Source organism: Suncus etruscus, chromosome 11 (assembly GCF_024139225.1).
Source record: "Suncus etruscus isolate mSunEtr1 chromosome 11, mSunEtr1.pri.cur, whole genome shotgun sequence".
Classification (NCBI taxonomy): Eukaryota; Metazoa; Chordata; class Mammalia; order Eulipotyphla; family Soricidae; genus Suncus; species Suncus etruscus.
Genome location: NC_064858.1, coordinates 47190638 through 47212688, shown reverse-complemented (window position 1 = coordinate 47212688; position 22051 = coordinate 47190638). Strand labels below are relative to the sequence as shown.

Sequence of the window (22051 nt, the reverse complement as noted above, 5' to 3'; positions counted from 1 at the left end):
CCTCACCATCATTGCAGGATTTTTACCCTCACTCAAAATGGCAAAATGCAATATGTATTTAATAGATTATTGTTAAAATGATATGCTTTTGTGTGAGTGTCTGTTTTGGCAGGTCACTGCGTGTTGCTCTCTGACTCTCACAGTTTAAAATTTCGGCTCTTTGTGTCAAACTTGTTTGCCACCCCTGCTATATATGAACTGAACTTTTCTGGGACATCTTGAATTCAATCTAATAATTAGCTAATGCACAGCATGTTCAAGAGTAGGTGAGCTATGGTAGTCTTAGATAAACTTTTTCTAGACTGTGGTCTTTTCTGGAAAATAGTTAAAATACTTTTATTTTATATTAGGATTATTTTTTAAAAAATAATATCTTTATTTTAAGCACCCTAATTACAAATATGTTTGTAGTTGGGTTTCAGTCACAAAAAAGGGAATTTGGGTTTGCAGAGTTTAAATTCTGATAACAACTATTCAACATTTTAATGATCTAACACCCAACAGTATTTTAGGGTAATAAAATAATACTTGAACAACTCACCCTTCTCCCCTCATATTATTGTTAGAAAAATAGTTTAATGGGAAGGGTGTTTACCTTGCCTGGGGCCAAGCCTGGTTCAATCTGATAACTCTGATGGTCCCCAGGAGTGATCCTTGAGCAAAGAACCAGGTGTAAGCCCCAAGCACAGTCAAGAGCAGCCAAAATAACACCTCTCTGCAGAATTGAAAACAAATCCTCATACTCAAGGATATTCTGGAGATAAAGAGAAAGCAAAGATTGTTTTTTTTTTTTTTTAAGTTTATTTTGATGATTGAAGATTGGAAATGAGTATGAATTCACTGGAATATTATATGTGAAGTTATAGTAAGAAAAACATTTAGGTAAAAACATCTAGGTAAAACATTCAAGAAAAACAGTAAGGGGGGCCGGAGAGATAGCATGGAGGTAAGGCGTTTGCCTTTCATGCAGGAGGTCATCGGTTCGAATCCCAGCGCCCCATATGGTCCCCCGTGCCTGCCAGGAGCAATTTCTGAGCCTGGAGCCAGGAATAACCCCTGAGCACTGCCGGGAGTGACCCAAAAACCACACACACACACACACACACACACACACACACACACACACACACACACACACACACACACAAAAGAAAGAAAAACAGTAAGGAAAATCTGGTATCAATGTCTAAGATTATTCTAGAACTTAGAGTAAATTTGACTCTTCTCATGCCCAAATATTAGGCCATGCATTAAAACACTGTAATGAATGAAAATTTTAACATTTAATATACCACAAAACTGCTTTTCTCTTTTTTAATCAAAGTTGGGCATAGATATTACCTTTTTAAAAGTAGGTTAAAGACTCTCATCTATCTACCATCTATCTATCACCTATTTATCTTTAACACGGACTTCTCTAATTTTATATTTAAACTCTACTCAGATGGTTCATAACTGTGAGGTTACACCCCCCCCCCAAAGCCCTATGTTAATTTCACCTTTACTCATCTATAATTCCCTCTATATCACCAGGGTTTCCTAGATGAGTGAAATAAACCAGTTGTCCCCAAGATGTGCAAATAAAAGGCTTTGAGAACATTTTTGGAAATTTTCTTTTCCTCATTTTTTTATGGTCTACAATGGACAAAGTTCAATGCTTGGATTTCCTAAGTCTCTCTTGAACTTACTCAGATACTTTTTATATTTCCATTTTGTCAAATCCTAACTCATACCGAAGTGCTACTTTAGTTTTTGATTTATTTTAGCGCCACACTCAGAAGTGCTCAGGACTTACTCCTGGTCCTATATTCAGGGATCACTCCTGTGGTTCTGGAGATTGAACCAGAGTTGACTATATGTAAGGTTAACACCTACCTTTTGTATTAGAGTTCCACACCCCCCAATTCTACTTTTTTTATAAATGAACATTCTGGGTTTTTCTGCTAGAGTCCACTCTGATAAGAGAATATTGTTTATTCTACCTCCATGTGATCATACGATTCAATTCAATGATCCCATATTTTAACCAATCCCTATATCCACATACTTTGTATGTAACACTTCAGTACTTTCTCATTACTACACATAAGTTTAGGTCCCTGAGTTTAGATTTGTAACTTGCTATAACCAACAAAATTAGAAAATATTCAATGTCCAGGTTCTAGGAAACATTTAATTTCTTTCCATTGTCTTATTAAACCCATCCTTTCACCAGAAGAATAAGGTGCCCAACATTCTCATAAAAGAACAAATTCTTTGGTCCCATGTCAAAAATGAGAAGCTCGTATAACTTTAGTCTACATCAGCTGACTCCCAGTGTAAACATGAATTTATAAGTAACCTTAACTGGTTGTTATTTTAAAACACTGAATTTTGGGGGTAGTTTTATGTGGCCATAGCTAACTAATACAATAATACAATTATTTCATTTTCCTGAGGTTTTGTAAATAAATATCATCTGCTATTTTTTATATATTGAAGTTAAATAAGGTAGAATAAACACAGATTTGTACATAAGTACAGCTGTGACTATCCAAATTGAGGATTTTTTTACCAATAAAAATTATATGGTTGAAGTTGGACATAATATTTTCTCTTGTTAGCCCAGAGCATTTCATCCCTGGGAGTGGTGGTAGATTCACTGTAAAAAACCTGGTGACCATGTGCTGAAAGATCAGATTCTGATCTGTTTCTGAAGTGACATGATTTTCTTGCAGCCTAGTTTAAGGCAGCCTGTCAGAAAAGGCATTCTAAAGGTTGCCCTAGATTTAGTTAAAGAGTACAATTTGTTCTTTTTATCCTTATCCTCGAATTTTCTCTTTAAAAAGCTGTGAGCATTTTGGGCTTTTCTATTTTCTCTTTACTGTCAAAGCCTATAACTAAGTGTATGTTAATTAGGCACTGGGCCAAGTCATTGACAATTCCAAATGAAAACCATGACCACATGTAGCTGTCAAGCCTGCCCCCAAAAGTCACAGCAAAATTTTGCATTCTGAAAGGAGATATTTGAAATTAGGAGCCTTTTACTCATAAATGGAAAGGGCAACCTGTGAGCTGTAAAACAAAGTTCCCTAATTAATATGCCATTTATTTCTATGGCACAGAAGAAATAAAAATGCCAAAGTAAAGAGTCAATACACTTCACAGCACTGGAGAAAGTGAAGACATACACACCTGGATTGATGTGATTCTCTCTTTAATAAATAAAAAAACATCTGTTTTAGTTTTATTCAAAACTACCCCAGATTTCAAAAACACATTGTAAAAGAAGTAATTAATATCTTTAGCAAAATTCTATTGTTTGTTTGTTTGTTTGTTTTTTGTCTTTTGTTTTGGTTTGGGGGACATACCCAGAGATTCTCAGGCTTATTCAAGGATGTGTGCTCAGGATAATGCCTGGCAGAATTTGGGAGACTATCTAGGGTACCAGATACAGAACCCAGGGTGGTTTTATGCATGATTCTAACTACTATATGATCTCTTCAGCTCTTAAATGCTTTTTATTTCACTTGATTTTTTGGAAAAGGGCGAGGGGAAGGAGAAGATTAAAAACTAGAATCAAGGGGGTAGAGAAATATTACAGCTGGTAAGGGGCTTGCTTTGTATGCATCTAACTTGTGTTTTGTTCTGGGCACCAGATATGATTCTCTAAATCCTACCAGAAGTGCCCCTGAGTTCAGAGCAAGGAGTATACCCTGAATATTTCTGTGTGTTATTCATATACAAACAAACAAACGAAAGTCACTAACTCTCTTTCAAACTAACCCCTTTTGGTAGTTAAAAATTTGTGTTCACTATAGGGCCACCTTTCTAAATTGTGCCTCAAAGTTCATATGTGGCTTAACCTTGAGGGTCCTTGATCTTTAAGTGTCTTTTAGGACAATGAAGAAGGTGTCCATTCGTTCTCTTGCCCAGATGTGCTACTCCATGAACTAGAGCCATAAAGATAATCCACTCAGCATTGATGATAATCCATCCAAGGACCCTCTGGCTTTGGGGATTATGGCAATCTGAAGACCTGTTCTACTCTGTGGTCACCTGCATGATCATCAGTAAGTTTAATATTAAGTTAGTTACCTGGTGATTAGGGGTCTGGGAGACAAAGTTGGGCCATGATAGTCGTTCTCTCCCTGGACTAGAAGCCTGGTGATGTGGCAGCATGTCAATATCACGAAGCTCAGAAAGTACCTGCTCATCTGTGTGCCTCACCTGGGCTCCATGAAGTCAGCTGTACTCCATTCAGGATCCAGAGGCAAAAGTCTCTGGGTCAACCAGAAGTGGGAAGATTCCTCTGGGTTTCCAGGATGACTATTGGAAAGGTAACATGGAGACACTGGAGGCTCCTTCCAGAGGTACACATTCAAGGTCTCTGGCTGAGGCTATGTGTGCAGAATTCCACAGTCATTGCCTCTTAATCTTCTCAAAGTGTGAGGGGTAAAAATGCAGCCTGGAGTTTGCCGATCAAAGTGGAGAAGATTCCCTTGGTTTTCACAGTGGTTCTTGGACTGATTCCTCACAGTGGACTGAGAATTCTGCAGCTTTGGGGTTTCTCCTCTGTATAATATGCCTCCATTTGTTCTGTACATTTCAGAGGTCCTATTGTTGAGTTTCCAGGAGATATTTTGAGAATCATTATTCTGTGGTCCAAACTGGTGTTGTTCAGTTTCTGCATTCCAGTGCTTCACTTACTCTGTTATAACTTTGTCCTGTTATAGAGAATAATTGCAACTAGATTGTTGCATCATCCGTGAGAAACATCTTGCATCTTCCATGAGGAACAGCCTGTGGAATCTGTTGCATATGAGGGAGACTGGGGTGATGTCCAGAATTTTATGTGACAATTTTAAAGCATCATTTAGATACATAGAAACCAATTAGGATTAGCGTATTTGATAACTAACAGACGTTCAGACAACCTAAATAATCTTTTAGGAGGATTTTATTTATAAGTATCGTTGAACATTTAGGAAGCCAAAGAGGCTGTAGCCTTTACTTATTATTATATTTTTTTGTGCAGTGTAGGGTGGGGGAACACACCTAGAGGTCCTCAAACCAGGCTTACTTTTGGCTCTGCACTCAGGGATCACTTCTCAGAGGCTTGGAGAACTATATGTGATGCTGGAGATAGAACTCAGGTCAGTATCTTGCAAGACAAGCACCCTACCTTGTATTATTACTTCAGCACTTACTTTTCAGAATTTATTTCTTCCCAAATTTGAAAGATAGTGTGACAGTTTGGAAAGCAAACTCAGATGTGACCCAGATGCCCTGATTCTTGAGATAGGAAGTATTTTCTAAAATTCAGAAATGCACAATTATCTTCCAATTCAGCTCAAGCAGAACTGATTGTATCATCTGACAGTTGATGTCTGATCACGTAGGAAATTCTAATTGTATATATATTATGTGGTAGTTTTCCTTATAAGGAAAAGAATTATGTATGAAAATGCATCGGTCCTTCCCCATCCCACCAATTAATGTGTAAAAGTCCATTTTGACTAGTAGCAGATCTGTTGTGGAATGATGAAATTGATAACATAACCACCTCCTATGCATAGGAGTTGTCCTTTTGAGAGGAAAAAAGGTTTTGTTTTATATAGAAAATATATATTCTAGTTTTGTCAGAGAGACTAGATTTTGTGGTTTGCTTAGTAATTCTGGCCTTGCCCTATAGGAGGATCCTAGTTTCTCTGGAGAAACATGACAAGGGCCATTCGGACTGTAAGGAAAACAGACACCAGCTGTTTCTCCTGGAACATCGTTTCTTCCTCTCTAGCAGACAGTTGAGCTGTGGGCTGGAGTTGTACACATTTACAAATGTTTACACACACACACACACACACACACACACACACCACCCCACACCACACCACACTCAGGTATGTCATATTTCAGTGTCTTTTCTTTTTCTTCCTGGCACCAACTTCTAGGTGCCACCATCTCTTAAGAATTCCGTATGTGGGGCCGGGTAGGTGGCGCTGGAGGTAAGGTGACTGCCTTGCAAGCGCTAGCCAAGGAAGGACCGCGGTTCGATCCCCCGGCGTCCCATATGGTCCCCCCAAGCCAGGGGCGATTTCTGAGCGCATAGCCAGGAGTAACCCCTGAGCGTCAAACGGGTGTGGCCCAAAAACCAAAAAAAAAAAAAAAAAAAAAAAAAAAAAAAAAAAAAAAAAAAAGAATTCCGTATGTGTAATTGTTTTTATTGTTTGGTTTTGTGGCACTTCTATATGAAGCACTAGTGGGCTATGTGTAATGCAACTGCTCTGCTGCTGCGCTCCAGCCTCAGGAATGCAGCATGTTTACATAAGCAAGTGTTTAATAGCTCTATGGAAATTCTTGGCCTTGGGTATCTTTCTCTCAATTCACTCTTTCTTCTCTTTCAATGGTTATGCTACAGCAGAGATTTCCTTTACTAACAAAAGGTGTGTTATTCTGGCATATAATAAGTAATTATGGGAAGTTATTTGTGGTCTAGGGTCTTCAAAATTGGAACAAAAGCATTAGTGAGTTTTCATGTGACTCACCATGTAACCAGACACTAGAAGAGCAGCAGGTTTAGGAGGACAGAGTGGAGAGAGTGGAGAGCTCAGGTCTGGAACAAAAAAAAAAATCTGCCTTTTCCCCCAATTTCACCAACAGCAATGGTACAGAAGTTGGGGGCATTTGCAGCTGACCTGAGATCAGTCCTCTGAGTCTTCCAGAAGTTACTGTCTAAATACAGATCCATGAGTAACCCCTGAGCACTGCTGGGTACACCCCCCAAACCAAGTAAACCCTACAGCAAGCAAATGACCTCACACTAGACACTTCTCTGGGTCTAGCTACAGATTGGGTTCATTAAACAGCCACCAAGGGCCTCCCTCCCAGGTCCCTCAGGTAAGCAGAGCATAGCTGAATCTTCTGGAAGGCTCTCCTACAAGATGACTCCCAGAAGACATGACAGTCACAAGAGAACAGAAAAGGACAGGCTAACTCTGCCCTGGTTTCTGAAAGAGTAAAATGCAAAGAAAATTCACTCCTATTGCACCCATCAAGCATTAAGAGCCTTGAAATAACCACACCAACAACTATCATGACAATGTTAATAAGTGAGAGAAGTAGAATGCCTGTTTCACATACAGTGGGGATGGGGAGGAGGGAGATGGGGGTCATTGGTGGTGGGAATGTTGCACTGGTGAAGGGAGGTATTCTTTTTATGACTGAAACCCAACACAAACATGTTTGTACTTATGGTGCTTAAATAGAGATATTATAAAAAAAATCAGGAACCCTGAAAATACTACCTATAAAATGGGAAAAACATCATCAGCATCTGGAAATCAAACCCACATGCATAATTAATTCACCTTCCCCAGAGACCCATAAGGAGCAGTAGGACAGGACCCAAAGAAGCTAGGAACAGCCAAATCAGTGAAAGAATGAAAAGGAAGTGCAGGTAGCAGCAGAATGTTCTTTTAGTACCTGTGGGCTGGTCTGTTACTGCAAATGATATTGTCCAGGTGGGCCCTTTCCAGTTGGAGTCAGCAGGACCCTTGAGTGAACTTCAGGTAGCCAAGGAAAATTAGTCCACACCTGTTACACTGACCTCCCTTGACTGAGTATAGGTAAACCTGATGATGTTAGCATAGAGGAACTCATTTCTTTTTTTTTATTATTATAATATAATTTTATTTTGATCATAGTGGCTTACATATTGGTGTCAATAATATTTTAGGTACGTATTCACATAAAATCAGGAGGGATTCCCATCCATCACCAAATTGTTCTCCCTACCCGTCCGTTTTTGTCTTCCCCCCCCATTTCTTCTTCCCTCACCCCCAGGGTGGCTAGAATATGTGGTCCCCTCTGTTTCTAACCTATTACTTAGTAGTCTTGCACCTGTTTGGTTTTGAGGCCTCCCTTATTTCCCCCTCTAACTGGAGGCAAGACCAGCTATTTCAAGTTACGTGGTTTTGCCTGAAAAAGAAAAAAGTAATAAATTGGGGTAAGAGTCTAATACCCCGAAAATGGGCGGAATCCTTCTATTGGCTCTCATCATCGATTTGGGAGATGAAAAGAAAGAGAAGGTGAAACACTCCACCAGTATCAAAAGAAGTGTTAAATATCCATTGAGGACTCCAGCTTTATCGATAAGCACCACAAAAAACAAACAAAAAAACAAAACAACACAAACAAAAAAACAACAAAAACAAGCACAGAAACAAAAAGACACACCATGGTCTTGAAATAAGAAACATGGCATAGCACATAACGAAAGAAAAGAGAGGAAGAGAAAAAATAAGTATAACTGGGGACAACAATTTCAATAATCACACCCAAAGAGAGAAATCGACCAAAATAGATAGGTAAATGAAAATAATAATAATAATAATAAATGAAGGTAAAAAAAAATATATATAAATAACCAAGGTTTTGTGCTTTTTGTATTTTTGTTTTTTTCCCTCCTGCCCTGGCACAGTAAATATTGGGGTCATTTGAAAAGAAATTCACTTGGCCTAAAAAATATGGGGTTCCTCCGTCCTTGGAGTATACTGTCATGGGGATCAACTCTAGATTTTGCTCAGGATCATTTACTCTCCCGGTGGCGTTTTTGTGGTTGGTAGACTTCTGCTCTGTCCAGGGTGATACAATCAGAGCTCTGTGTTTAGAGGTCTCAGTATCTGCACAGATCCTGAGATGGGATTTGTGATGAAGTCAGTCTTCGTGATTCTAGAGGTTCTGTTACCTCAGTGTCATTTTAATCCATCTTCTGTGGTTGGTGGTCTTGGGCTTTGCACTGAGCCTAGGATGGCACCTAGGTTAGCGTCTTTGAGGAACTCATTTCTTAACAGAGTTTTCTGGTTATTTGTTTTTTTAATTTATTTAAACATCTTGATTACATATATGATTGTGATTAGGTTTCAGTCATGTAAAGAACATCCCCTTCACCAGTGCAACATTCCCATCACCAATGTCCCAAATCTCCCTCCCTCCATCCCACCCCACCCCCACCTGTACTCCAGACAGGCTTTCCAGTTCCCTCATTCATTCACATGATTATGGTAGTTCTCTGTGTAGTTATTTCTATAATTGCAGTCACTACTCTTTGTGGTGAGCTTCATGAAGTGAGCTGAAAGTTCCAGCCCTCACTCATTGTCTCTGAGGATTGTTGCAAAAATGACTTTTATTTTTCTTAAAACCCATAGATGAGTGAGATTATTCTGCGTCTCTCTCTCTCTCCCTCTGACTTATTTTACTCAGCTTGATAAATTCCATGTACATCCATGTATAGGAAAATTTCATGACTTCATCTCTCCTGACAGCTGCATAATATTCCATTGTGTATATGGACCACAGTTTCTTTAGCCATTTGTCTGTTGAAGGGCATCTTGGTTGTTTCCAGAGCCTGGCTATTGTGAATATTACTGCAATAAATATAGGTGTGAGGAAGGGGTTTTTGTAATGTATTCTTGTGTTCTTAGGATATATCCCTAGGAGTGGATATATTTTGGAGGAATTTTGGAGGATTTTGGAGGAATCTCCATATCGCTTTTCATAGAGGTTGGACTAGATGGTATTTCCACCAGCAGTGGATAATAGTTCCTTTCTCTCCACATCTCCGCCAACACTGCTTGTTCTCATTCTTTGTGATGTATGCCAATCTCTGTGGTGTGAGATGATATCTCATAGTTGTTTTGATTTGCATCTCCCTGATGATTAGTGACGAGGAGCATTTTTTCATGTGCCTTTTGGCCATTTGTATTTCTTTTTTATCAAAAGGTCTGTTCATTTCTTTTCCCCATTTTTTGATGGGATTAGATGATTTTTCTTGTAAAGTTCTGTCAGTACCCTGTATATTTTGGATATTAGCCCCTTATCTGATGGGTGTTGGGTGAATAGTTTCTCCTACTTGGTGGGTGGCTCTTGTATCCTGGACACTATTTTTTTTTTGAGGTGCAGAAGCTTCTCAGTTTAATGTATTCCCATCTGTTGATCTCTGCTTTCACTTGTTTGGAAAGTGCAGTTTCCTCCTTGAAGATGCTTTTAGTCTCATTGTCATGGAGTGTTATACCGACATGTTGTTCTATATACCTTATGATATCAGGTCTGATATCAAGATCTTTAATCCATTTGGATTTAACCTTCGTACATGAGGTTAACTGGGGGTCTAAGTTCAATTTTTTGCAAGTGGCTAGCCAGTTATGCCAACACCACTTGTTGAAGAGGCTTTCTTTGCTCCATTTAGTTGGTGTCATCAGATTATTAATATGCGAAGTGGAGCAGTCACGCTCTTCTGCTGCCTTTAGTTGTCTCCACAGGCCAGAGAATTCAGCTTATTGGATGGCGACCCCCACAGCCAGAGTTTACTAACTGGGCAGCTTCAAAATGCAGATTTTTGGGGGTGCGCTCCATAGGCCTCATTGGAGACCTTCAGGTATTCTGAAACACAGCCTAATTATTTGTTAATGAAAAAAGCCTAAAGGGAAGCAAATCTAGCCTCTAAGATTACTGCCCAAGAAGTCAGGTGATTTGCTACCTGGAACATGCTGAACAAACACAAAAAGTATGCAAATATGGCTTCTCACTTCCAGTCCCCAGTTCAGGGACCCTGGTGGATGTTGCAGGAAACCATTTGGGGTTTCTATCCTGTTTCTTGGCTCTTGAATTTCGGGACTCAATCCTTTAGAATTTCCTTGGTTTCCATCCTAACACAGCATTTTTTTTTTAATTAAGGGGATGTTTTGATAAGTGTTAAATAATAGAGGGAGTGATTATTATACTTGAGAGCACATTTGTGAATATTCTTTTCTGACAATTAACCTGCAAGTGGAAGCATTCACTCTACCAGTATCCTTATTAGAGGAGACCTCTATGGAACCGTCATTTGGTCTTTAGATGGAGGTTACAACTATTTCTATTGACCCTTTATAGACAAGAACACAAACACATTTTAATTTAGTCACCCCTGCAGACATTTTCATTGCTCAGAACTATGACAGCAACTTACTGTGAAAATTTTTTTCAGGTTCATTGGCTCTTAAAGTGGGAATCTCTGAATTGGCTGCTCCACAATTACCTAGAAATTTTTTGAAAAGCAAATTTTCAGCTTTCTCCCTGGCTCCTACTCAGAAGCTCTGGGCAGGGGCCCAAACCCCATGATTTAGTGAGTCCTCCTGGTGATTTATTTTAAAAAAATTGAGGAATTCAGGAGATAGCTCAGGAGTCACAGGTCTATCTCAAGGATCTCTGGCAGTATAATACTGAGCATTGGTTCTTCCTTGGCCCTCAGTGCTGCCTGAAGAAACTGTTCCCACCCCCAACTTCCTGGCATAAAGATCTGCTTTACTAAAAAAAAAACAAACTCACCCAATTTAGACACTGTATCCTTTGTATTAGTCATTAATTCTTTCATATTGGTCTTGTTATAACATAATATAGAACAAAGTCAAAGTGAAATCACTTATGCTAAACCCCATAGTAATTAAATCAAGACATTATCGAAGTTTCAGGACTCTTAGACAGTGAACAATTTCCTGGTTAACTTTAGTAAGGTAAGATTTCTTTGACCTCCAAGAAAGGTGTCTCAAACACTCTCTACTCTTCTCCCTCTGAATAATAAGAGACTTTCATTTTGTACAGCTTTGCCTAACCCTGCTTAGATGGGAGCTGCCTGGTTTCTGGTTTAATAAAACCAAGTAGATCTTTCGATTTGTTCATGTGAATTATACTTTTCTTCCACAATTTAAAATGTCAAAAAAATTTTACCTGTCCCCTTCCATTCCCACTGCCAGGCTCACCACCCACAAGTCCAAAGTACAAGTAGACCAAAGACAATTTTATATAGCCTGTATGGGGGCAACCCACCAAAAGTTTCATCTTATGGAGTGAATATCAGACTTGACCTTCCTCACACAGGTAGAAGCAGCAGCATCCAGCTCACTTCTGTCTCTACCATTTTGAAAGGATTATGAATGCAGGTGAATGTTGGTGCCTTGTTCTCATGGTGCTCAGGGACTTTACATTCTCCTAATAGCCTACAAGTGATGGACCTGATTGAAAATAACCATGCATTTTCATTGATGTCTCACATTTACAGACAAGTACATTTATTGACAGGATTGACACTTGAAAGAAAGAAAGGATTTCTCTAGTACCAAATAGTTTATGGTGAAAGAAGGCAGAGTAACCCGATCTTACCCAGAAGAAAAAGAAAGGGTCTACAAGAAAGGATGGTGGCTTTCATCTCTGGAATGGGCAGGGATTTGACTCAGTGGTGTGGCTTTTGAGAAGCTTCCAGATTTTCAGGTCTAAGTGCTTGGCACTTTGAATGAGTTATCATCATCACGCAACTCAAATGACTTGTACTTAGGCTATGTATTCATTTCAGTTTCTATATGCTTTCTTTTATGAAAGTGCCATTGAAAGTATTTAAACTACCATTTAGCCTGGATTGCTTCTTTGTTTACATTAGTTGCTGATCAATATAGTCTATTTTGGAAAGTGCAGGGGAATTGGAGCAGATGCATATAAAATTTTACATACAAAAACAGTTTTTACATGCAAAGCCAATGTATGTTTTAATTTTTATTATTTTATAATATATTTAGCTAAACACCATAATTACAAAAATGATTGTAGTTGGGTTTCAGTCATAAAAAGACTCACCAGGGCTACCTTCTTTCCCACCACCAATGCCCCCTCCATTTCCTTTCTCCCCCTATTCCCAGCCTGTATTCGAGACAGGCAATCTACTTCTCTCACTCAATAACATTGTATAATAGTTGTTAGTATAGTTATTTCTCTAAGTGCACTCACCACTCTTTATGGTGAGATTCATATCGTGAGCTGGTCCTTCTGGCTCTCATCACTATTGTCTCTGGGCATTATTGCAAGAATGTCTTTTATTTTTCTTAAAACCCATATATGTGTAAGACTATTCTGCGTGTTTCTTTCTCCCTCTGACATATTTTACTCCAGCATGATAGTTTCCATGACCAACCATATATAGGAAAATCTCATGATTTCATCTCTCCTAATGGTTGCATAATATTCCATTGTGTATATGTATCACAGTTTCTTTTTTTTAACTTCTTTTTTTTTTACATAATTTTTATTGTGACCAAAGTGAATTACTAATCTTTCACACTAATATTTATGGTACATAGTGACATTGAATCAGGGGTATTCACACCACCAGTGTTGTCCTCTCTCCACCCTTGTTCCCAGCATGCATCCCATATAGTTGTTGCTTTTGGGGTCATGCCCAGTGAGGAAATGGAACTATGTCAGAGATAAGTCCTGGAACTCTTGCATACATAGTAATGTGCCTTTGAACACCTCATAGGTTACTAAAGCAGAAACTGTTAACCAAAATGTCAAATAGGTTCCAGTTTTGCCTGGGACTTAATTTGTACCTGATAAACACACGTTTATTATTAATTATTTCATATGCTTTTCCCAAAGAAGGAATATTTCTGTATTACTTGATAAACTTCAATTTATTTGAAAATAAACTTGAAAGTGCACCAGTCATTATAAAAGCAAATAACCCTATAGACTAACAGAATTTCTAAATAAAAAAAATATCTGTACTGTTTTCCACAGAGACTAAATCAGACAACATTTGGACTAGCAGGAGATGAGGGTTCATTTTTCTCACATGTACAACAGCACTGGTTGTTTTTCCTTTATTTTTTCTTTTTCTCAAGTGTCAATTTTACTGATGTGAGGTAATAGCACATTGCTTATTTGAGTTGCATTTCTCTGATGATAAGAGATAAAGAAAATTAGTCTTAACAGTATTATTTTTTTTATTTAACCAACTTTATTACATACGTGATTGTATTTGGGTTTCATTCATGTAAAGAACACCACCCGTCACCAGTACAACATTCCCATCACCAATGTCCCAAATCTCCCTCCTCCCCACCCAATCCCTGCCTGTACTCTAGACAGGCTTTCTATTTCCCTCATACATTCTCGTTATTAGGATAGTTCAAAACGTAGTTATTTCTCTAACAAAACTCATCCCTGTTTGCGGTGAGCTTCATGACGTGAGCTGTAACTTCCAGCTTTTTTCTCTTTTGTGCCTGAAAATTATTATTGCAAAAATGTCTTTCACTTTTCTTAAAACCCATAGATGAGTGAGACCATTCTGCTTTTTTTTTCTCCCTCTCTCAGACTTATTTCACTCAGCATAATAGATTCCATGTACATCCATGTATTATTTACATAAGATTCCATTGTTCTATTTAGTAGACTTTGCCACTACATGCCTACTAGTTATCCAAACTTAAGGTCCTACTTCCTCTATGAAATATCAATGCAGCCTAACCCTTAAATAATGATTTTTAAACTATAAAATGTACAAACTACATGTTAATGAGCACTTTGTTAACCTCGATGTGACAATTAGCCACATTTCTTTAGCTGGGGTTTCAGTTTGCCTTTTTAGTAACTTTTCTGTATGCATGTGCTACACACATCACTTTCCAAAGAGTTGTGATCTTCTGGTAGGCTTTGTGTGTTTCCTTCACATTTATTCTATGCCCAGCTTAAGGGATGAATGTAACACATCATCTTGACTAAAGAAATATATATACCATGTCCTCAGTATGTGAGATAAAAGAATCAATCAATGTTACTCTTAGCAATTTTTATCAAAATACTCACACAGAGGTTCTTCCTCCTGATAAAATTGAAGAGGAGGTGGGGAGTATAGAGTCAGCAGGAGACTGTGGGGTCAGCTATAGGATTGTCTGACCCTGAAAGCAGGGAAAGTGGAATTAGAGAAAACAATTCAAATCTGAACAAAGCAAAGGCAAAACAAAACTGAATCTTGTGATTTTGTTGAGTAGCTAAGCCAGTCTCATTAAATTTCAGAAAGTTGTTCTACATTTTGCATTTCCCCAAGTTTTTAAGTTTTCCTTGTTCAGTTACTTCAAATCAGGCTTTTTTGTTTTGCATAACAAGTGACTCTTAGTGATGTAGACGTGTGTGTGTGAGAGAGAAAGAGAGAGAGAGAGAGAGAGAGAGAGAGAGAGAGAGAGAGAGAGAGAGAAAGAGAGAGAGAGAGTTTTGTTGGAACTGGAGGTAAGTCTACTAGCTCTTCCTCCCTTCTTCCAAAGGAGGGCAGCCTTCTTTTGATTTCAGGACTTTTGTTTACTGAATAATTATTATAGATTTCTCTTCTGTAGGTGACACCGATTCTTGATTACCAGTGGTCATAAGGATGTTCTCTATGTATTTTTTCATCTTCGGTAAGTATTCTAATAGTCTAACAAATTACCATAAATGTAGTGACTCAGAACAATAACTCATCAGTTCACAGATTTTGTTGATCCAGAGTGTTACTCCAGTGTTATCTGGATCACAAAGTGTTGCTCAATTGCTCTCTAGCTTGGTGTACTCTTCACACACATGGTTGTGGGTGGAATTTAGGTTCTTATGGCTGTAGGACTGAGACTTTAAGGCCCCACAGGCTAATTATATATCACTGCTACTTACCCTTCTCCATTAGTAGTTTCTACCCCTACTACCTTTTCAGGATAGACTCCCCATCCCATTCAGCTAGTTGGAGTTCTGAGGATACCCTAAGAATACAAGTGATATCTTCTCATTTCTCTATGATAAGTGGAATGCAGCTACATTTTCCTGGCTCTAAGTCAGAACATCTATTCTTACCAGCACCTGACAGGGTACTGTGGGCTTTTCTTCTGTTTGTTTATAGTGTATCTGCTTTAAATTTTACTTTGATGGTAAATGAGTGCAATGCTCAATTTTAATCAGAATAGGTTTGACATGATACTAAACCAGCAGCAAACAGCCTTTCTTGGAGAGTGTAGAGATGAGTTTTAGATGGGAAATTAATCTCTGAATTGTGCCAAAGTCCTAAACTACTGATGACGGATCCAGTACAATCTCACCCTATTCAATTCTACCAATTCAGAGTGATGACAATTTTAAAGTGACTGAGTTTGCCTTCTTGTCAGAACTCTAGCTGAGAAGAGGTTAATGACTGATATTAAAGCCTTGAAAATAAGTTTTAAAAGCCCAACAGGGTGAAATAAACTTGAATCTTTTATCTTTAAATGTAGTAAAACTAAAACAAATAATATGGCAGAAAATGGTCATGTTTCAGTTCTTTGCAATTTGGGACTCACGGTAAGACTTCTTTCACTTCCCAGTATTCTCTGAACCCAAGCCATAAATTTGGTATGATTATGTCAAAATTATCTCCTCAGTAGCCAATTGTGGTGTTACAAACAGAGAATTAAGATTTCTGGTGGTGAATAAGCAGACACTACAGGGGCTCTAGAAATGGAGAGGCATAAACCTATTCTAAAAATGTTTTTGAGCACAGCAAAGAAAGTGGTGGTGGTTTATTACACAAGCAAGAAGCATTTTGAATGGAAGAAAAGTGGATCCAATTTTCTCAAAGGATTCTCATGAATCTTTTGCAAACAAAGAAATGCTGTGAAAAAGGATCCTATTCATGTCAGATAATGTATAAAGTTATTTTTAAATGTAGTATATATTTTCTGTACAATCACCCATCTTTTTCTATAAATATAGAGAGATCCTAAATTTGTTCTGATTAAAAATAATTTTACCTGGGGATATTTTTTTTCTTGCATGCCAGAATAATTTTTTCACATTGTTGTTTAGGTGATTATAATAACCAGATAGCCTGATGAGTGAGTTTGCTGGACAATGGGCATTATTAAGACAGGTAATAAATATTGCATTAGAGTTAAGCTATCCATTACAATTTTCTTTATCTCTTTGGCAGTGATTGCTCTTTTTGATGACTGTGTGCTTAGTTTAATCTCTGTTGTGCCCTTTGTGCATGATTGAAGCTGAAACATCTCACAGGGTCAATTAAATTGATTCAGAAAAGATTCCATGAATCCATATGACACTGTCTGAAAACCAAGGATTTGTATTATAATTTTTTTGTTTTTCACAGATAAGGAGAAAATTTTGTGTCATTACTTTAATATTCTTCAATAAAGGTCTTCTGGCTATTTTTCTAGTCAATATAGGAAAATAGGAATGAAATTGAGGTCTTTGAGGGGATCCACTATACCCAAAAGGGTGATAAGTATGGAGACAGATTCTAAAGAAGTGCTAATCCCTTTCCTTTTTGGTCTCAGTCAATATCAACATTTTATTTATCCATTTATTTATTTTTGAATATCAGAGTTCTTTTTTTTGGTGGGGGGGGCATGCCTGGTGACGCTCAGGGATTACTCTTGGCTATGTGCCCTGAAATCGCTACTGGTGTGAGAGACCATATGGAACGCCAGGGATTGAACCGTGGTCCGTCCTAGGCTACGAGGGCAAGGCAGACACCTTACCACTTGTGCCATCGCTCTGGCCCCCAAATATCAGAGTTTCTGATCAAACTTGAAAACATTTTTAAAAAAGTCCTTAGCAACCTTCATAATCTTGGTGACCTTAATGCCCCTCTGAACATAACTGGAACCCAAGGGCAGATGTAAAGTCTTCCTTTAGTCAACATTTTAATCAGTATTGATATGATGAAACTAAAGTCCAATTTATCATATTTGTGAAGGCCACCCTGATAGATTGTGGCCAATTAAATATGACAAAGGACACTCCTATTGGTGATGGGTTTAATAAGAAATATAAAAAATCATAAGTAACAGTGTGTATATTAAATAAGATGTTTAAAATTTTAATTTTAAATACTCACAAAAAATAAAACTTTCCATGTGCTCATTTTTTTTTTGTTTTTGTTTTGGTGTTATACCCTGCAATATTAAGGGCGACCTCTTCGTTCTTTAGTCAGTGGATACTGCAGCCTTTACTTGGAGAATCATATATGATGCCAGGGATAGAACCTGGGCAAGCTGTGTGCAAGGCAAGTGACTTCCATGCTTTTATATCTCACCATATTCTAATTCTGTGTTGAAATTTATTTCTTTTATTTTTCTCCAACTTTTATTTCTATAAAAACATTTATTTTAGTAATTTTGAAGTTGTCTCAACTCCAACATCTGAATTACATTTGAGCCTACTCTTATTTTTTTTCTTGATTATTAGCTACTTTTTTTTTTTTTAGTGTTTCTTTGCATGCTTTGTCCGTTTTTTTAGGGGTGTCACACGTATAAAAGAAGTCATATTGTTTTTGCTAGAGAGGGTGAATTTTATTTTGTTTAGCATCTCTACTTTAATGTTAATCACATCAATCTAATCATATTTTTAAAATAGGACTGTGGAGCAGCTTTGGTCAAATTCACTGTTTCCTGTCAAATGGATTATCCGGATCTGACTTGCTTGTTACAGAGCACGCCCTCTAGTGGCATTTTGTTGCCCGGGAGATTTCATTCACTATTTCCAGTCCCAACCCAGTCTTCTGTTGCTTAGCAGCATGTATTTAGGGATCATCTGGGTATTTCACTTGCTGTGCTATATCAAGTAACCATTAAAAGCCATGATAGCTGCTCTATCCTCTACATATATAACATTAATCCTTACCTCCTATCAGATTTAGCTTAAGGAAGAAGAGTTCACAGAGGCCCTACCAGACTGTGCTCAGGCCTCATTCCAGATGGCATTTGCAGTGCTAGGGATCCAACCCAGGTTGGCCACATGTGAGGCAAGCTCTTCAGGTCTTATCCCCCTTTGGTCCTTGTTATACTTTAAACATTTGTCAGAAAAGGGGCTTTATAAGTTCTGAGTCAGAATGCAGAACAATGATGCTTTTGTCACCTGTTCTCTATGGAAAGCAGATGTACCACAAAGAATAATCACTGCTGTTTTTTAATTTTTATTTATATAGGGGTCACACCTAGTGATACTGGAAAGTCTGGGGCTACTCCTGATGATTCTTGGTCCAGTGATGCAGACCTGGGTGGTTTAGTGCTTTAGTCAGATAGAGTTGAGGGCCCAGGCAGAACTGTGAATTGATTTTAGGGTCTGACTTATACTAGGCAGGTGCACTCTCCTTGAACTATTTTCTCAGGGCCTTGCTACCAAACTTAGTTTATGTCCTACAGGAAGAACATAAGAATAATGTTGTAACATTACTATAGACTCTTCATATTATTCAAGTGAATTCTTGTTCAAATCCCAGAGTTCCATATGGTTCCCCATGCCTGTGACCCCAAAAACAAAACAAAACAAAATTCAGCAACATGACCCTGGTCCAGTGCTCCTTCCAAGGTAACTCTCTGGAAAAACTCTCATGCTCAGGTCCCCCAAAGCAATACCAGGGGAACAATTCTGTTGATGATTTGTGATACTATAGTCTTTATTGATCAACACTAGCTAGCCAGAAACCTGGAGCCTTATTAGTGCAAATGTTTCTAAAGTTCCATTTTGGCTCAAGAGTCAGTAGAATTCAACAAGCAGATTATTCCAGGCAATGGTTGACACATGGCCCAGCAATAGGACAGCAGGTAAGGCTCTAATTTTGCACACTGTCTACCCAGCTTCAATCTCTGGTACCCCATAGGGTCCCACAAGTCTGCTAGAAGTGATCCCTGAGCACAGAGACAGGAGCAAGCTCTGAGTACTTTAAGGTATGGCCAAAAATTAAAAAATAAATTAAAATGAAAAACCAACAAAAAGCACTACAGATATTAGGCCAATCATTATTTTAGCTTTTTTTAATCCCAAAGAGTTTTACATTTTCCAGGGAGGTGGAAAAGTAGTATAAAGTTTTATCAGTACTAACCCTTTTTCTCTCCTATCATACATAGACCATGCGAAATCCACATAATTCAAGGATAGAAGTCCTGATATCTCCCCATTTGGAGGCAAGATGTGTGAGGCCCTGAGATTGATTGTCTGCTCTCAGTTAGCCAGTTAAAAAGCCATTTTTAAATGCAACTTGAAGAACAATTTTCATTGCCAGTAAAGCCCTCCCTTCTACTCAGTTACTCCTGTTTTTGTTTTTTTTCCCGGTTGCCATGGGCACTGTCATGAAGGTCTGACTGTGGAAAATGCATTTTGCTCTTATGTTTCAGAGAAGAAAAAAGTAGAATTTTTTCACTGTTATAATAACTTTAATTTATCTTGCATCTTACAGAAGTCTATGAACAAACAATTTTAAAAAAGCACCTCCTTATCCCATCGTGTTTCTGACAGTTGTTAAAAGTAGGCAATGAGTATGTCAACTGCTTGCAAATCGGCATCTTGCAAGGATATCAGACCAACCAGCCACATGCCAAAGAAGTTGGCAGATTTTCTATCTTGTCTTAATACAATAGTATATCCACTCTGATGGTAAACCTGTCCAGCCAAAACTTCACAACACACTTCGAAAAATCAGTGGTTGATCAGCAAATTAGTTAGCTTTGGCATGGAGCTGTGCTCGCTTGCCTGTGACAGCCTGGAAGCCGGTTTTGATGCTGGCAACAGAGCATCGAGAATGACAAGTTTCGCACTGTAAGAAATAAAGTCGGGTGTCCCTTTGAGGATTGTGTCTGGTGATCGGCACGTGTGATAGGTGACATATTCCTTGATATATCTTCTCAAAACATTTTCTATCTGTTTCTGCTGGAATCTTCCCTTGATTACAAGCTGGTTATTACCGTCTATAGAACCACTTGTACCCAACTCAGCCAATAAAAATGCAAGGAGATGTTTGGGTTGACGATGTAATAGTTTAAAGTTGACAAAAGAAGTTTTCTTGGTTCCTACTCGAACAACTTGCGGAGGTTTCATCACAAATTTTCTTTTCTCTCCAGCAACCATGTCAGGGTTCTTTTCCCTCATGATGTTAAACACTCGATTCAGTAACTCCTCATATGTGTAGTCTCTTTCTGAGCCTGCCCACGCAGGGCCTGTCTGGTTACTGAATGAGATACCATCATCTTTTTTGCTGTCTTCATCCTCTAAAGCTTCATCTTTCTCTAATATTTCATCTTCATTTGGGAATTTGGCATTCTTCCTTTTCTTCTTTTTTATTGCCAAGCATAATGTCAATCAAGGTCATCCTCTGGTTCAGCAGTTTCTTGAACATCACTTTCAATCTTAAGATCCTTTATACCTTCTTCAGCTTCATCAATATCAAATATCTTTTTTGTTTTTTTCTTCTTTTTCTTCTGATTAAAGAAGTTTAAGTCATCTAGGTCATCCGAAGCATCTTTTTTCCTACTGTCTTCTTCATCAGCTTCTACATCTTTGTCCTCAGCTGGCTCTGGTTCCACTTCTTTTGTTTCTGAGGGCTGAGTTTCTTCTGTCTGGGCATCCCCTTCTTCATCTAACATAAAAGGCTTCTTCTTCTTTTTCTTCTTGCTCATAGTAGGATCAAAAATCATCTCGTCCCCCGACATGGCTGCGTCTCGAGCGGGCACGGCGCGGCCTCGTCCAGGCAGAAGGTCCGTCGGTCCGCCCGTCAACAACCTCGTCCGCCGCCGCACTGGGCTCTTGCATCAGCGAAAGGGAGCGCCGCCCCGCCCTCGCCACCTCGGCGGCCAAAAGTAGAATTTTGACTCCAATCTTCCAAAATAAAAAGACTAGGAAGAATAGTTCCACCTTCTCTGTAGCTCTCCACACCCCCTTTCCAGAAGAGGAAGAAAAGCTTCTCTGGCAGAAAAATCCAATATTCAGGTTCTCTTCTGTCTGTCCCAAACTTTCTTTTGTTTGTCTATCTCACTGTGGGGTTTTTTTTTTTTATTAAAAAATTAAATAAATTTTTATTTGCTTTTTAATATAGTGAAAGCTTTTTCGGAAAGACTCTATCCTGGCAAGGGAAAAGCCACACATTATTTGTGATTTAGCTCTTTTTGATGGAAGAAAGAAATTAAAAAAACATGTTTTAGAACCCTTCTTCCACATAGATACATGTATTAATAAAGATGTGAGTTTGAGCTTCCTCTTATTTTTTATTTTTATTTATTTATTTTATTTTTTTTTTTATATTTTTGGTTTTTGAGCCACACCTGGCGATGCTCAGGGGTTACTCCTGGCTGTCTGCTCAGAAATAGCTCCTGGCAGGCACGGGGGACCATATGGGACACCGGGATTCCAACCAACCACCTTTGGTCCTGGATTGGCTGCTTGCAAGGCAAACGCCGCTGTGCTATCTCTCCGGGCC

The 22051-nt window shown here is 38.4% G+C and overlaps 1 protein-coding gene and 1 pseudogene across 1 annotated transcript in view; both read right to left on the bottom strand.

Annotated features, from left to right (window-relative positions):
- Positions 1-15496, bottom strand: part of PLEKHG7 (pleckstrin homology and RhoGEF domain containing G7) — a 74155-nt gene extending 58659 nt beyond the window's left edge. The window contains 4 exon segments of the mRNA XM_049782934.1: positions 4078-4208; positions 4211-4489; positions 12232-12246; positions 15487-15496. Coding sequence (XP_049638891.1) covers positions 4078-4208; positions 4211-4489; positions 12232-12246; positions 15487-15496 — 435 coding nt within the window.
- A 4497-nt stretch (positions 15497-19993) lies between these two features.
- On the bottom strand, positions 19994-21399 carry LOC126021949 (eukaryotic translation initiation factor 2 subunit 2-like; annotated as a pseudogene).
- Positions 21400-22051: the final 652 nt, after the last annotated feature.